The sequence below is a fragment of the Oncorhynchus masou genome, chromosome 7 (assembly GCF_036934945.1).
Source record: "Oncorhynchus masou masou isolate Uvic2021 chromosome 7, UVic_Omas_1.1, whole genome shotgun sequence".
Taxonomy (NCBI): Eukaryota; Metazoa; Chordata; class Actinopteri; order Salmoniformes; family Salmonidae; genus Oncorhynchus; species Oncorhynchus masou.
Genome location: NC_088218.1, coordinates 24,457,383 through 24,474,316, shown reverse-complemented (window position 1 = coordinate 24,474,316; position 16,934 = coordinate 24,457,383). Strand labels below are relative to the sequence as shown.

Sequence of the window (16,934 nt, the reverse complement as noted above, 5' to 3'; positions counted from 1 at the left end):
CTTGGCCCCGTTGCTTCCTTTTATTTTTTTTATTTGACCTTTATTTAACCAGGCAAGTCAGTTAAGAACAAATTCTTATTTTCACTGACGGCCTAGGAACAGTGGGTTAACTGTTCAGGGGCAGAACGACAGATTTGTACCTTGTCAACTCGCAACCTTCAGGTTACTAGTCCAACACTCTAACCACTAGGCTACCCTGCCGCCCCTGTCCGTCAGTGGGTTTCAGTCTTATACACTGTAGTATTGATACTGTATTTTTAACATTACATTATTTTTCATGGCTGTCTGGGGAAATATAATTGAGGTATTATATTTCTGGAGGACTTCCTGTGTGTTCTCAAATGAACAACATTGGCTACTGCACTGTGTAGTGTGTGAAATGCAGCATTTTCCAGAAGAGCTCGTTCAGGGTTTCCCCAACTCTTTTTGGTCCCACGACCCCATTTACATATCACAAAGTGTTTGTGACCCCACCAAGTTATGTAATCAACAGCTAATGTTTACTTAAAAAAAAAAAAATGGGGGGGGGGGGGCGCTATGACAGTTCATTACAAATCAGTCTGATAGTACTTTTGACAATATTTCAATCTGAAGGAAGTGACTGAATTGCACCAGAACGGCATTGGGAAGTTCAGAAGATCATCAGGCTGTACTTTTGTATGATCTTCTGTGTAGGAAAGAATGCGTCGTTCTTTTCCTCGCTGTCTGATTTCGGGTCCGGTCCATTCAGAGTCCTGTGCGGCTTGTAGAGGGAAACAGAAGACAACTAAGTGTTCCTGAGAGTCTTACCTTTCAGGGACTGGGTCATAATATTTTCTAGCTTTAAACGGTTTTAAAAGATAGAGACACATTTGTTGGAAGGAAACAGGAACTTCTCTGTTTATTACAACTGCGTCTAGCGGCTCTATGCACCAAGCGCAATGAGCTAGTCGAAACCAAGCGATAATGGGACAGATATTAAAGTCACTAAAGACTGACCAGACCTATATGGTCAGTCAGCATGGACAGGATTAGTCCAGATGCTGAATATGGACAGTACCAGTCAAACGTTTGGACACACCTACTCATTCATTCAGTTTCTTTCCTTCTTAATGTGTTTGAGCCAATCCGTTGTGTTGTGACAAGGTAGGGGTGGTATTTAGAAGATGGCCTTATTTGGTAAAAGACCAAGAACAGCTCAAATAAGCAAATAGAAACGACAGTCCATCATTACTTTAAAGACGTGAAGGTCAGTCAATGCGGAAGATTTCAAGAACTTTGAACGTTTCTTCAAGTCCAGACACAAAAAAACATAATGTGCTATGATGAAACTGGCTCTCATGAGGACCGTCACAGGAAAGGAAGACCCAGAGTTACCTCTGCTGTAGAGGATGAGTTCATTAGAGTTACCAGCCTCAGAAATTGCAGCCCAAATAAATGCTTCACAGAGTTCAAGTAACAGACACATTTCAACATCAACTGTTCAGAGGAGACTGTGTGAATCAGGCCTTCATAGTTGAATTGCTGCAAAGAAACCACTACTAAAGGACACCAATATGTAAAAGAGACTTGCTTGGCCCAAGAATCACGAGCAATGGACATCTGTCCTTTGGTCTCATGAGTCCAACTTTGTGATTTTTGGTTCCAACCGCCGTGTCTTTATGAGACACAGAGTAGGTGAATGGATGATCTCTACGTGTGTGGTTCCCACCGTGAAGCATGGAGGAGGAGGTGTGATTGTGTAGGGGGGCTTTGCTGGTGACACTGTTTGTGATTTTTTTTAAATTCAAGGCATACTTAACCAGCATGGCTACCACAGCATTCTGCAGCGATACACCATCCCGTCTGGTTTGCGCTTAGTGGCACTATAATTTGTTTTTCAACAGGACAATGACCCAAAACACACCTGCAGGCTGTGTAAGGGCTATTTAACCAAGGAGAGTTATGGAGTGCTGCATCAAATGACCTGGCCTCCACTATCCCCCGACCTCAACCCAATAGAGATGGTTTGGGAGGAGTTGGACCGCAGAGTGAAGGAAAAGCAGCCAACAAGTGCTTAGTATATGTGGGAACAACTTCAAGACTGCTGGCAAAGCATTACTCATGAAACCAGTTGAGAGAATGCCAAGAGTGTGCAAAGCTTTCATCAAGGCACAGGGTGGCTACTTTGTTGAAGAATCTAAAATCTAAAATATGTTTAACACTTTTTTGGTTACTACATGATTCCATATGTGTTATTTCATAGTTTTGATGTCTTCACTATTATTCTACAATGTAGAAAATAGTCAAAATAAAGAAAAACCCTTTTAACTGGTACTGTATGTATAATATATACTCTAAGATTAACCTTAAAGGAAGAGTACATTTCCTCTAGTAACATCTTGTGTTTTTTAATTTAGCTGTGAGACATATATTTTCCAAAAGCAAGCAGTAAAATGTACAGTGGAATAAATTCTATTAACAGTGTATTCGAAAAGTATTCAGACCCCTGGACTTTTTTCACATTTTGTTATGTTGCAGCCTTATGGATTAAATACATGTTTTCACTCATCAATCTACACACAATACCAAATAATGACAAAGTGAAAATAAAAACAGAAATACCTTATTTACATAAGTATAACGACACTTTGCTATGAGACCTGGGGAAGGGTACCAAAACATTTCTGAGGCATTGGTGGTCCCCAAGAAGACAGTTGCTCCGTCAGTTTTAAATGGAAGAAGTTTGGAACCACCAAGACTCTTCCTAGAGCTGGCCGCCCAGCCACACAGCAATCGGGGGAGAAGGTCCTTGGTCAGGGAGGTGACCAAGAACCCAATGTTCAGTCTGACAGAGCTCCAGAGTTCCTCTGTGGAGATGGGGGAACCTTCCAGAAGGACAACCATCTCTGCAGCACTCCACCAATCAGGCTTTTTTGGTAGAGTGGCCAGACGGAAGCCACTTCTCTGTAAAGGCACATGACAGCCAGCTTGGAGCTTGCCAAAAGGCACCTAAAGGACTCAGACCATGAGAAACAAGATTTTCTGGTCTGATGAAACCAAGATTGAATTCTTTGGCCTGAATGCCAACCATCACATCTGGAGGAAACCTGGCACCATCCCTACAGTGAAGCATGTTGGTGGCAGCGTCATGTTGTGGGTATGTTTTTCAGCGGCAGGGACTGGGAGACTAGTCAGGATCGAGGAAAAGATAAATGGAGCAAAGTGCAGAGAGATCCTTGATGAAAACCTGCTCCAGAGCGCTCAGGACCTTAGACCGTGGCGAAGGTTCACCTTCCAATAGGACAACAACCCTAAGCACACAGCCAAGACAACACAGGAGTGGCTTCAGGACAAGTCTCTGAATGTCCTTGAGTGGCCCAGCCAGTGCCCGGACTTGAACTCGATTGATCTCTGGTTAGATCTGAAAATAGCTGTGCAGTGACTCTCCCTATCCAACCTGACAGAGCTTGAGTGCGTCTGAAGTGAAGAATGGGAGAAACTCCCCAAATGCAGGTGTGCCAAGCTTGTAACGTCATTCCCAAGAAGACTCAATGCTCTAATCGCTGCCAAAGCTGCTTCAACAAAGTACTGAGTAAAGGGTCTGAATACTTATGTTAATGTGATATTTCAGTTATTATTTTTAATACATTTGCAAAAAAAATCTAAAACTGTTTTTGCTATGTCATTATGGGGTATTGTGTGTAGATTGATGAGAGAAAGAAAAAAAAATCTATTTTAGAATAAGTCCAGAATGTAACAAAATGTGGAACAAAAAGTCAATTGGTCTGAATGCGCTGATTCCTTTCTTGTGTGTGTGTGTGTGTGTGTGTGTGTGTGTGTGTGTGTGTGTGTGTGTGTGTGTGTGTGTGTGTGTGTGTGTGTGTGTGTGTGTGTGTGCCTGCCTTACAGGTCGAGCTGGTGTGAAGCAGCCCCGTAACCAGCCAAGGTTCTTCACCATGGAGGGAGATGAAGAAGAGAGCATGAGTGAGTCCCCCCCCCCACCATTTCACTACACGGGTCCCTCTACTTGCTGTCATGTTGTTTTGCTTGAGAAGTGCTTACACATACTAATAGTAGAATATCCCTAGTTGTGCAAAATGATTTACTTGGTTATATGTTTTCAAGTTGGATACTGCTACCAGTAACACCACATTATTGGAAGGAATCCAGGGAGGAGAATTGTAGGCCTATAGATGTATTACATCTCCTCTTCCTGATTGGTTTGTGTGGGATTGACCTTGAGAACTTGTCATCAGACTGGGTTTCCAGGCTCAGGAGGGTAGGGTCAGAGTTCAAATCTCCCATTCAGTGGGAGATGAGGGGATATCTCCTGCGTTATTTCAGACCATTTTACGAGAAGGATTCTAAGCTTGACCCCCTGCTCCTCTTCTCAAAGCTTCTAAAACCCCACGGAGTACCTCCTTTAGGTTCCGAGAGCAGTTATAGTTCACCCTTAAACTGCCTGCAACAAGCCTGGGAGGGTTATTGAGGAAAGGTTGCTCTTTCTATAGTCAAAGTACAGGGTTTGGCAACAAAACATTTTTTCCCCAAGCCCAATGAGGCTTTCTCATGTTATAAGGTACTGAGAGAGTGAGGGGCTTTATGTATCTATGCCCACAGTATGGAGCAGATGTTGAATTCAGTACTTTGGCCCAGGAACATCATGCGGATCCCATTACACACTTGACAGTTATGATGTTAGGACATGTTATGCGTTAGGACAACCCTAATCCTCCCGCTTCCCTGTTACACCAAGCCCAACCCAGACGGGGGCTCACTTGGATTACTGTGTTGGTCAGGGACGTCCTCGCTGCAGGGAGGGTTGTTGGCAGGCCGACGGGCATATGTTGCCAAGGTTACTCAAGAGCTTTCTGGTGGATGTGTTTGTGTGCATGTGTGTCTGGGTCAGAACTGAGCATGGTTGGCGACGGACAGTGTTGTCGTGGCGTGATCAATCACAATGCTCGGTTGTTTAAAAATCTCTTTCCCAACGGGGTTGTAATCACTACTCCCCTCCTGTTGCACAGGGCGTTGGCCGCATTGTATGCTCTTCTCTTGCATGCTTGTTATTTACTTTACCACAACCACCAGCCTAGTCATACAAAAAAAAAATCTGATATATATATATATACACTCTGTAAACTTTGTTTTAGAAAATGATGATATGCAACTTGATCCAGAGCTAAGTAAAAATGAAAATAAAATTATTATTTGAATATGTTTTTGACTGCGGTGGAGCATGAAAATCCCAGAAAACACTTGTTTGTTTGTCTCCATTTTGGGGAGGTGGCGATATCCTTATGTTGTCCCTCTTCTTTCCAAGCCCCTTGTCGCTGCCTTCTTCTCTCCTCCTGCATTTTGTACAAGGATGTATTTAATCCCTGAGCGCCGAAAGGAGTAACCTATCGAGCTTTTGCTGGAGGATGTTATAAATGAAAATTTACACCAAGTTCCATCAGCTTTATAATCAGGACGTGGCGATATGTGTTCCCTCAACCACAGCTACACCTAATTTATTGATACCATGATTAATACAAGCCTTACAGTTAAATTGGTCATGCAGCCCTTCACAGGACATTTCTAGATGTTTTCAGCCCATTCTTCAATAACACAGATGAATAGATTAACACTGAAATGTTTTGACATTTTGGTGGGGCTACTTTTGTATTTACACTGCCCATGTCTGTGGTAGTGCTTATTCTGAAAAATACAGAAAAAAACTATGAAGATTTCAGAAATCTGTCCTTTCCTCAAGTTTTTTTCAGGCCCCCCTTGGATTGTATTGAAGGTTAATGTTGATACTAATATTACTGTGTATTTAACATACACTGTTTTCTGTAATGACTGCTTTGAAAGTCTAACGTACAAAGGAACACACATCACTTGTCCAGTTACAAAGAGAAATAAAGGAATCTATAAATTTTACATTTACAAGATCCTGCAACGAAGGCGTTGTAAGTTACTCTTTCTGGGCACCGCAGGTTCCAGCAGCACCGACGTTAAGGAAAACCGCAACCTGGACAACGTGGGCTCCTCCTCCAAGGAGGGGTTGGGGGGTGAGGGGGCAGCTCACCTCCCTAATGGGGGCAGTGCAGGTTGTGGAGGGGGCAGGAAGCGTCCCTTAGAAGAGGGTAATAACGGGCATCACAATAACAAGTACAGGCCCAAGAAGCGTAAGAAAATGCCCGGGCCCATTCTGCCCAAAAATGCCCTGATGCAGCTGAATGAGATCAAGCCTGGACTGCAGTACAAGCTGCTGTCTCAGACCGGTCCGGTCCACGCGCCCGTGTTCGTCATGACTGTCGAGGTCAATGGGCAGCTGTTCGAGGGCGCCGGCCCCACCAAGAAGAAGGCTAAGCTCAACTCTGCTGAGAAGGCTCTGCGGTCGTTCGTTCAGTTCCCCAACGCCTCCGAGGCGCACATGGCAATGGGTCGGACGCTAACGGTCAACACAGACTTTACCTCCGACCAGGCTGACTTCCCGGACATGTTGTTTAATGGGTTTGAGACCCCGGCCCCTCCGGAGGAGTCCTTCTACCTGGGTTCTAACGGTACCAATGGCTCCTTCAGCTCGCTGGGACTAGTAGAATACCCCCTGCTAGGGAGCTCAGGTGCTACCGGCCTGAGTCAGTCCTCGTTAGGCCTACCACTCACCGCCTCCGTCCCGGCCTTCGTCTCCCCCGCTATTGCCAAGAACCCTGTCATGATCCTCAACGAACTACGACCCGGGCTAAAATACGACTTTGTGTCAGAGAGTGGAGAGAGCCACGCCAAGAACTTTGCCATGTCCGTGGTGGTGGACACACAGACGTTCCAAGGCTCAGGGCGCAATAAGAAGCTGGCCAAGGCCCGGGCAGCGCAGGCTGCTCTCTCTGCCCTCTTTAACATGCAACTGGACCAGACACCGTCCAGACAACCCATACCCAGAGAGGGCCTGCAACTGCACCTGCCACAGGTAAGAACTACTACTCCCAACATCACGTTCACTCGGAGACTGTTGGATGACATGCTTGTTTCATATGGTTATTTGAAAAGCTTTACTTTGACTCTATGGCACAGAATAGCACATAGTAAACTCATAACGCAGGACAAACTCCCTCTCCCCATCCAAAATCTTGTGGAGCAGTAGAACAATTGTAGTAGTATGCAGAGACTCTTCTTAACTCTATCTGGGTGGTTTAACCCCATGAAATGAGAGGACAATGGTCACATATGTCAGTTTGGTTCGTCCTGCATTGCAGGCAGTATTCAGTGTTCACTTCCTATGAACTATTCTCAGTTTAATTGACCTAATGGTTTAACCAGCTCATTATAAGCCTCTGACAGGGCTTAATTGAAAAGGGAGACGAGGCTTTGAGAGACAGTGGTGCATTAGAGCCTTGAGCGTTCCACGTTGCATTATATACACTCATCTATTTACACGTCACTTAATCCCGTACCCCTAATCCCTCCTGCCTGAGATAGCGACTGACGAGGCAAGGTAAATTAAACTGCAATCTTAATTAACATCAGCTCCCGAATGCTATTCAAACATACCTATTGATCAGACAAGCTGCCTGCTCCGTTGGCCTGTTTAAGAACAGATCAGTCAATGAAGCGGACGGATGATTTGCGTTGCAGCGTTTAAGCTCCCGGGTGTCTTGTCTGTCACTCATCCCTATCTAAACCCTTTTATCTACAGTAGGTATGTCTGATCCCTGAAGAAGTAGGCACCTCGAATCTATTATACTGCACGAGCCTGTCTCCTGTTCTGCAACCTGAGCTTCAGTTTGAGAAAGCAGTGTCTCTTAGGGGTACCCTGGGTTGTCATTGCCTTTGTGATTTCTAATGTACACATTCGTGTGGAGGTTTGGGTTAGATTTTCAATTGATCATAGATGTTTCATCAGAGCTATATGATAAGCCAGAAGGTGATCGTCGTAATGTTTAAACTTTTCTATTCTGTCGAGGTTTAGTCTCTGGTTTTAAGGCCTGGGTTTTTCTTCGGATGTTATGATGCAGAACCTCGGTATCTCATGCTCTGCTTGGGGGTTATTTCAGGTTCTAGCTGATGCTGTGTCCGGTCTGGTAGTTGACAAGTTCAGTGAGCTGACGGATAACTTCACATCCCCTCACGCACGACGGAAAGTCCTAGCAGGCATTGTCATGACAACAGGTACTGTTAGAATAACTTTCTTTTTTAAAACTTCAACCTGATTGTTAATCTCTGACTCTCTGTCAAATCGAGAGAGCCCCGCTGTTGCTGCATGGATCACAACGGGTGGTTTCATTAGAGACTAATCACAAAAGATGTTTGTGTAATTTACATTGTGGATTAGGTATCAATTCACATTTCCTAGTTGATTTTATCACTGCATCATGAAACAAGAAGAACAAATGATATACTGTATTCAGTAGACGATGTCGTTGATATACCATTTTAAACCATTTTTGTCTCACAATCCACGCATCTCACCCAGGCACCGATGTCAAGGAGGCACAAGTGATCTGTGTTTCCACGGGGACCAAGTGTATAAACGGCGAGTACATGAGCGACCGCGGCCTGGCTTTGAACGACTGCCATGCTGAGATCATTGCTCGTCGTTCCCTCCTTAGGTACCTATACGCACAGCTGGAACACTTCCTCAGGTAAGACACTGTAACCACGGAGACTGGGTTAGTAGAAACTGACTGGTCAACAAGACTCCCCCAAAAATATTTTTACCGGAAGAAACAAATGCCAATGTAGAGAAACGGTTACCCTTTTCTTACCACGCGTCCGTCTGTCCGTCTGTCTGTCTGTCCGTCTGCCATAGTAACAACAGAGAGGAGCAGCAGAAGTCGATATTCACGAGGTGCGAGAACAAGCAGGGCTTCCGTCTGAAGGACAACGTGCAGTTCCACCTGTACATCAGCACGTCGCCCTGCGGAGACGCACGCATCTTCTCACCCCACGAGGCTGCCTTCGAGGGTGAGACTTCTCCCTAGGTGGCTCTTCTTCTTCTTCGTTTTAAAAATGGTTCTTCTTATTCCCTTTCCATTTCATCCACAGATCAGGGAGACAGGCACCCTAACAGGAAGGCTCGTGGTCAGCTGAGGACCAAGATAGAGTCTGGGGAGGGGACCATCCCTGTGAAAGTCAGTAACACCATCCAGACCTGGGACGGAGTACTGCAGGGAGAGAGGCTGCTCACCATGTCCTGCAGTGACAAGATTGCCAGGTCTGTGTCTCTCTTTGACACCCCTCCTTTTTTTTAAAACTTTGTCTACAGTTCGACAACCAGTCAAACTGTAACCATACAGAAGGTGTCTAGTCATTTTCATGGAATGAAGATTTACATGTGATATTCATAAAAACACCAATAATGTCAATCTACCATTTATGCCATTATTGTGAACTTTGTTATGACTTTTCACAAGTCAGAGACAGCTGCAAAAGGCTTTTGCTTGAACAAATCACATGGACAGAAAAAGGCCCAGAGAACAAGCCTCGAAGGAACAATCTAACAACCTTTACTGAGATCTAAAGTGTGTAATCAACAATATTGTTCATGATTACACACCTGCAGTTTGACGAGCTGTTACAGTTCCCAGGGCACTCCCAGCAGGGATGCCATTTCCGTGGAGATTAATCAAAGGGCTAATCACGGCTCTAGCATAATCACACCTGTAGCACTGCTCTGTTGTCAGAATGATACACAAGTGATTGGGGCTTGAGCGAGGGTAGCTAGCCTGAGGAATGCACTAATCAGAATCATTTGAATAGCATCTGACTCCAGGAAATAAACACCCTTCATCACTAAAAGTGGAGCTTAATGTTCGAAAAATAGAAAATGTCCAACTGAGAGGCTATTACATATTATTTTCTTCAACCCAGGATGCATTATCAGGTGGTGAAAAACCTGGTACAAGTAGACACTTTCAAATTCAACCTCTACATTCAGATTGAACAAAATGTTCAGGGTAAAATCCGAAATGTCCTTGGGTCTTAGTCATATCTTGCGCTCGGGAACGTCTGTGCTTTGTTTTGGTGAGACTCAAAAGGTCATGTGACTCAAAAGGTCATGTGACTCCCAAAAAAAAAGCAGCGCCTCCCTATGAACACCACTTCTCGCTGCCGCCCTTCTCTCAGGTGGAACGTCGTAGGGATCCAGGGCTCTCTGATGTGTTACTTCACAGAGCCCGTCTACTTCTCCAGCATCATCCTGGGCAGCCTGTACCACGCAGACCACCTCTCCAGAGCCATGTACCAGAGGATCGCTGACATTGAAGACCTGCCTCAGACGTTCAACCTCAACCGGCCACTTCTGAGCGGTAAGGGGTCTGGCTGTCGTCCTACTCATCCTACATCCTCCTCCTACGTAGTTTATGTCAGACAACAGCCCCTGGACTGTCCTGAACAACATACAGTGCCAGTCAAAAGTTTGGACACACCTACTCGTTCAAGGGTTTGTCTTCATTTGTTCTATTTTCTACATTGTAGAATAATAGTGAAGACATCAAACCTATGAAATAACACACATGAAATCATATAGCCCTTACGCTGCCTGGAGGTGTGTTGGGTCATTGTCCTGTTGGAAAACAAATGATAGTACCACTAAGCGCAAACCAGATGGGATGGCGTATTGCTGCAGAATGCTGTGGCAGCCATGCTGGTTAATTGTGTCTTGCGTTCTAAATAAATCACTAACAGTGTCACCAGCAAAGCACCATCAAACCTCTTCCTCCATGCTTCACGGTGGGAACTACTGTACACATGCAGAGATCATCCGTTCACCTACTCTGTGTCTCACAAAGAAGTGGTGGTCCATTGCTCGTGTTTCTTGTCCCAAGCAAGTCTCTTCTTCTTTTTGGTGTCCTTTAGTAGTGGTTTCTTGGCAGCAATTCGTCTATGAAGGCCTGATTCATGCAGTCTCCTCTGAACAGTTGATGTTGAGATGTGTCTGTTACTTAAAGTCTGTGAAGCATTTATTTGCGCTGCCATTTCTGAGGCTGGTAACTCTAAGGAACTTATCCTCTGCAGCAGAGGTAACTCTGGGTCCTCCTTTCTTGTGGCGGTCCTCATGAGAGACAGTTTCATCATAGCGCTTGAGGGTTTTTGCGACTGCACTGAAATGTTCCACATTGACTGACCTTCATGTCTTAAAGTATTGATGGACTGTCGTTTCTCTTTGTTTATTTACCCAAACTGCTACAGACCTATATCTATCCTACCATGCCTTTCTAAGGTCTTCGAAAGCCAAGTCAACAAACAGATTACCGACCATTTCGAATCTCACCATACCTTCTCTGCTATGCAATCTGGTTTCAGAGCTGGTCATGGGTGCACCTCAGCCACACTCAAGGTCCTAAATGATATCTTAACCGCCATCGATAAGAAACATTACTGTGCAGCCGTGTTCATTGATCTGGCCAAGGCTTTCGACTCTGTCAATCACCACATCCTCATCGGCAGACTCGACAGCCTTGGTTTCTCAAATGATTGCCTCGCCTGGTTCACCAACTACTTCTCTGATAGAGTTCAGTGTGTCAAATCGGAGGGTCTGCTGTCCAGACCTCTGGCAGTCTCTATGGGGGTGCCACAGGGTTCAATTCTTGGACCGACTCTCTTCTCTGTATACATCAATGAGGTCGCTCTTGCTGCTGGTGAGTCTCTGATCCACCTCTACGCAGACGACACCATTCTGTATACTTCTGGCCCTTCTTTGGACACTGTGTTAACAACCCTCCAGGTAAGCTTCAATGCCATACAACTCTCCTTCCGTGGCCTCCAATTGCTCTTAAATACAAGTAAAACTAAATGCATGCTCTTCAACCGATCGCTACCCGCACCTACCCGCCTGTCCAACATCACTACTCTGGACGGCTCTGATTTAGAATATGTGGACAACTACAAATACTTAGGTGTCTGGTTAGACTGTAAACTCTCCTTCCAGACCCATATCAAATATCTCCAATCCAAAGTTAAATCTAGAATTGGCTTCCTATTTCGCAACAAAGCATCCTTCACTCATGCTGCCAAACATACCCTTGTAAAACTGACCATCCTACCAATCCTCGACTTTGGCGATGTCATTTACAAAATAGCCTCCAATACCCTACTCAACAAATTGGATGCAGTCTATCACAGTGCAATCCGTTTTGTCACCAAAGCCCCATATACTACCCACCATTGCGACCTGTACGCTCTCGTTGGCTGGCCCTCGCTTCATACTCGTCGCCAAACCCACTGGCTCCATGTCATCTACAAGACCCTGCTAGGTAAAGTCCCCCCTTATCTCAGCTCGCTGGTCACCATAGCATCTCCCACCTGTATCACACGCTCCAGCAGGTATATCTCTCTAGTCACCCCCAAAACCAATTCTTTCTTTGGCCGCCTCTCCTTCCATTTCTCTGCTGCCAATGACTGGAACGAACTACAAAAAGCACTGAAACTGGAAACACTTATCTCCCTCACTAGCTTTAAGCACCAACTGTCAGAGCAGCTCACAGATTACTGCACCTGTACATCGCCCACCTATATTTTAGCCCAAACAACTACCTCTTTCCCTACTGTATTTAATTTATTTATTTATTTTGCTCCTTTGCACCCCATTATTTTTATTTCTACTTTGCACATTCTTCCATTGCAAATCTACCATTCCAGTGTTTTACTTGCTATATTGTATTTACTTTGCCAACATGGCCTTTTTTTTTGCCTTTACCTCCCTTATCTCACCTCATTTGCTCACATCGTATATAGACTTGTTTATACTGTATTATTGACTGTATGTTTGTTTTGCTCCATGTGTAACTCTGTGTCATTGTATGTGTCAAACTGCTTTGCTTTATCTTGGCCAGGTCGCAATTGTAAATGAGAACTTGTTCTCAACTTGCCTACCTGGTTAAATAAAGGTGAAATAAATAAATAAATAAATTTGAGCTGTTCTTGCCATAATATTGAATTGGTCTTTTACCAAATATGGTTATCTTCTGTATACCACCTCTACCTTGTTACAACACAACTGTTTGGTTCAAACACATTAAGAAGGAAAGAAATTCCACAAAATAACTTTTACCAAGGCACACATGTTAATTGAAATGCATTACTGGTGACTACCTCAAGAAGCTGGTTGAGAGAATGCCAAGAGTGTGCAAAGCTGTCATCAAGGCACATGGTGGCTACTTTGAAGAATCTCAAATATAAAATTACTACATGATTCCATGTGTTATTTCATAGTTTTGATGTCTTCACTATTATTCTACAATGTAAAAAATGAAGAATAACCCTTGAATGAGTAGGTGTGTCCAAACTTTTGACAGGTACTGTATATCTCACAAAGGAATCTTTTTATGTCACTTTCTCTTCTCTGCAGGAATAAGCAACGCAGAAGCACGGCAACCAGGTAAAGCGCCTAACTTCAGTGTGAACTGGGCTGTGGGAGACCAGGGGTTGGAGGTTATCAACGCCATGACAGGCAAGGACGACTTGGGACGGCCCTCGAGGCTCTGCAAGCACGCCCTCTACAGCCGCTGGGTGCGCCTATACTGCAAGGTAGGCTACTTAACCCGCACAACACCATATATACTCTCATGTAGCTGTTGCTGTGCATGGCTGGGTAGTTGAGACTTATTATGTTCCAATCACTCAATTTAAATGGTTTAACATTCTGTTTGTTCACTTGATTGTTGAATCATTTCTTACTGTTTTTTATTCTTGTCCAATTAAAGCCTCTCTCTTCCTGCCTTTTAGCTTTCACAGACTCTGAGAATCAAAGGTGCCAAACCCAGCTTGTACCATGACGCCAAACAGGCAGCGTTGGAGTACCATGCTGCCAAGCAGACTCTGACCAAGGAATTCCACAAGGCAGGACTGGGAGCCTGGGTCAAGAAGCCTATCGAACAGGACCAGTTCTCACTCCAGTCCTGAGTGGATTTTTTTCATAGAAATAGAATGACTATGTCGTTCTAAAATGTGTATGGTTCTTGTCACGGGAGGAAGAGGGAGGCTCAGATGACGATACTACTCCTACCAGCTGTTTCGACTTTATTTGTTCTGTGTGTGGACGACACTCGCCCAACCCTTGTTCCCTCTCCTGATCACTCCACTTTTCACCGTTAAGACATTGAATTTGGTTGAATTTTGTCTTGTTGTTTTTCTCAATGACTTACTGTAAAAGCCTTGTTTTCATTATTGTTTGTGTCAACAGAATGATTGTTATTGATGTTTTGTTAGTTTAATGTCGTTCATTCCACTTACACCAGTAACCTAACATGTGACATACGACAGCTGCACAACTGGAAACCTGGGATTTTTTAAACGGATTTTGTTGATTACATTTTATAAATCAATACATGCAAAAATCAACTGAAATCAGTTGGCTATCTACAGACAAACCCTGTCTACACTCACTGTATGATTATGCCAAATATATAGAAAGCATTCAAGCTTACCTCCCAGTAGTGGTCATAACAGTAACTATTTTGCTGTCTTTTCCCTAAGTATTAGTGTTGTGCCCGTTTCCTCTTGTCTTGAAGGCTGATGTCCTTTCTTGCACTTTTCATGTGCAGTCTTTTCTTTGTTTCTGCTGTGAGATGCAAAGCATTGCACTGTCTGAGGACGATATGCTCGTTTTGTTTTTGAATAGTGATAGATACGTGTGTTTTTTGATTCCAAAAATCTGATTGAGAATGCTCTCTGATAATGACATGTTTTTATCTAAGTCTATCTGAAGTAGGCCTAATTAACTTCCGACAAATGTTTATTCCTTTTTCCCTTTACTGTGAATGACGTAAATTATACTAAAGTGCATATGGCCTTTTGAAACGTACATTTCTATGGATATTCTTGCAGTGCGGTTATTTGCTATGCAATTGCAGAATGGCTCACACTCTTGTGGTTGCCAGACAGATGCAGTGGACTTTATGTACTGCTTTTTTATTTGAACACACAGACAACATTTTGCTATCACCGTGTAGCATTTGTTGGGAGCTTGACAAAAAAAACAAAAAACGACTGAAATTATTTTAGCTCATATTTAGCCATGAGTGTTGAGGTAACTTGAGCTAATTTTCTTTGTCTGTCATCATGAGCCTTACCTCACCAAAGACGATTTTTATTTGCTTTTTGTTTCTTTAATCTGTAATGTTTGTTTGAACAAAGTTTCTGGTCACTTCATTTTGATTCCTGTGTTTTATACTGCTCAATGTCATCTCTTTGGACTATTTATTTTGAATGAATTGAAATGGATCCCTGTGTTTAATGTAGCAATTTAAAAGTATGAAACTGTAGATCATTTTGACCTGTTCTGTGTCGTTTTTAACAATTAACATGTTACCAAAAAAAGAAAATATACCCAAAATGTATTTCTAACAGGCTCGGAAATGTTCATGTACAGTACTTTATCTAAGTATACTCATTGGAATCAGACAACTCTCGTGAAAAAGGCCATTTTGTAAATCTTTTTCCCCTTTTGTGTTGTCACACTTCTCATCCGCACTTGGCATGTTTTCTTATTTGTTTATTTTGAATAGAGTTGTAAGAATCCACAAGAATCAAGGCAATTGCAGTTTTTGAAAGGGGACCAAGCACAACTTGTGATGTAAAAAAACAAAAACAAAAAAAAACAACTTGAACTGCATCAGAAGTGAATGGCTGGTTAACCATTGTGAAGAACTTTTGCTCACTCCCTCCCAACCTTTGGGTGTTATGAGGGGTCTGCTCTACCTATGTTTGCTTTCTCTGACCAAGTTGTGAGCGTTGACTGTGAACTTTGACCGGGTCTTTTGCCGTCCTGTAATGGTTCATGCACCGTTTGATTGATGTGCCCAGTCCACTGTCGTCTCTAGAATAAGGGCCCTAATGCATGAGCTCTCGCTATAAAGCATGAGGAAAAATCAAATAAAACAAACCAGATAAACAAAAATGATACATGTAGAAAATGAGAAAAGACCTATAAATGAGAAATATAATAAATGGTAATATAGGTAGATGTTGTATATAGTTGTCTTCCTTTATTTCATACACTATTTTCTGCCAAGTTCACTGCATTAAAGTAATTTCTTATTTAATACAAAAAAAGAAATTAGATTGACAATACATTACTTTTAAAAAATGTGACAAATGTATGAAAAGTAAAAAGTGGCACTATGATGATTTTATAGAAAATAGTGTAATAGCAATGGTGTGAACACGACGCTAGGCAGCTGCTCTGTTTGCATTAAAGTAACTGTCCAGTGAAAATCAACATTTAAAAGCTTATATTCTGTTTGCTCATACCCAAATAATGTTATTGACTCGTCCTTGTAGTTGTGGACAAATAATACATTTGAGAAAACCCACTCAGTTAAACCCCATCTCAAAAAATGCTTGAAATTTGCTTGGAGAATGACATCATCCTCCTTGGCCGGGACAGGCCTGTCTGTGATTGGTCCAGCAGCTTTTTCCTTTTAACCCCCAAATTCTATGGGACTGCGCACAAGCGGCTAGTGTTAGCAAACAGGACAAACGCCTATACAACAACTATCGCGCCAGTCACTTCTATTTCAAATGTTGTGGTTTGTAAGAGTTGGCCTGCTGGCTGTTTAGAATCGGTAAACGAGTATGCTAACGTTAGCTATCGAGAATAACTTAGCTAGCTGTCTAGCCAACAAGAATGCTCGCCAAAGTAGATCCTCCACACAACAACCATCTCGCCGTTCCCTTCTATTTTAAATCCTGTGGTTTGTAGTTAAAAGTTGGATGTCAAGAGGAAACCTAGGTAGCTGTGATTGACTGATATATGTAGCAGCAGCAGTTAGTTAGCTAATTTACAGTAGCGCCTAGAAACCACAAACAAAAATACAGTAATAGTGAAAGCAATGGACGGAAACGACTCACGCTTGTAAAATAATCATTCTGCATGTATTGCTGTTATAGTAAAGTGAGGCTGTGCGCAGCCCTGCCCCATGTGGATTTGGTAGCTACCTTTTATATCCAAGTGTATGCTTTTTGTTGTTGCCAAAACCACTCTGTTT

General features: G+C 43.2%; 1 protein-coding gene across 4 annotated transcripts in view; it reads left to right on the top strand.

The window, feature by feature from the left end:
* LOC135543561 (double-stranded RNA-specific editase 1-like) overlaps positions 1 to 15,209 on the top strand; it is a 33,135-nt gene extending 17,926 nt beyond the window's left edge. For 2 of the 4 annotated variants that reach the window (XM_064970934.1, XM_064970933.1), the window contains 9 exons: positions 3,871 to 3,945; positions 5,943 to 6,916; positions 8,001 to 8,115; positions 8,420 to 8,588; positions 8,756 to 8,910; positions 8,992 to 9,160; positions 10,072 to 10,253; positions 13,295 to 13,473; positions 13,672 to 15,209. In XM_064970934.1, the coding sequence (XP_064827006.1) occupies positions 3,871 to 3,945; positions 5,943 to 6,916; positions 8,001 to 8,115; positions 8,420 to 8,588; positions 8,756 to 8,910; positions 8,992 to 9,160; positions 10,072 to 10,253; positions 13,295 to 13,473; positions 13,672 to 13,848 (2,195 nt within the window). In that variant the 3' untranslated portion in view covers positions 13,849 to 15,209. The other 2 variants (XM_064970932.1, XM_064970935.1) reach the window with 2 other exon arrangements.
* Positions 15,210 to 16,934: the final 1,725 nt, after the last annotated feature.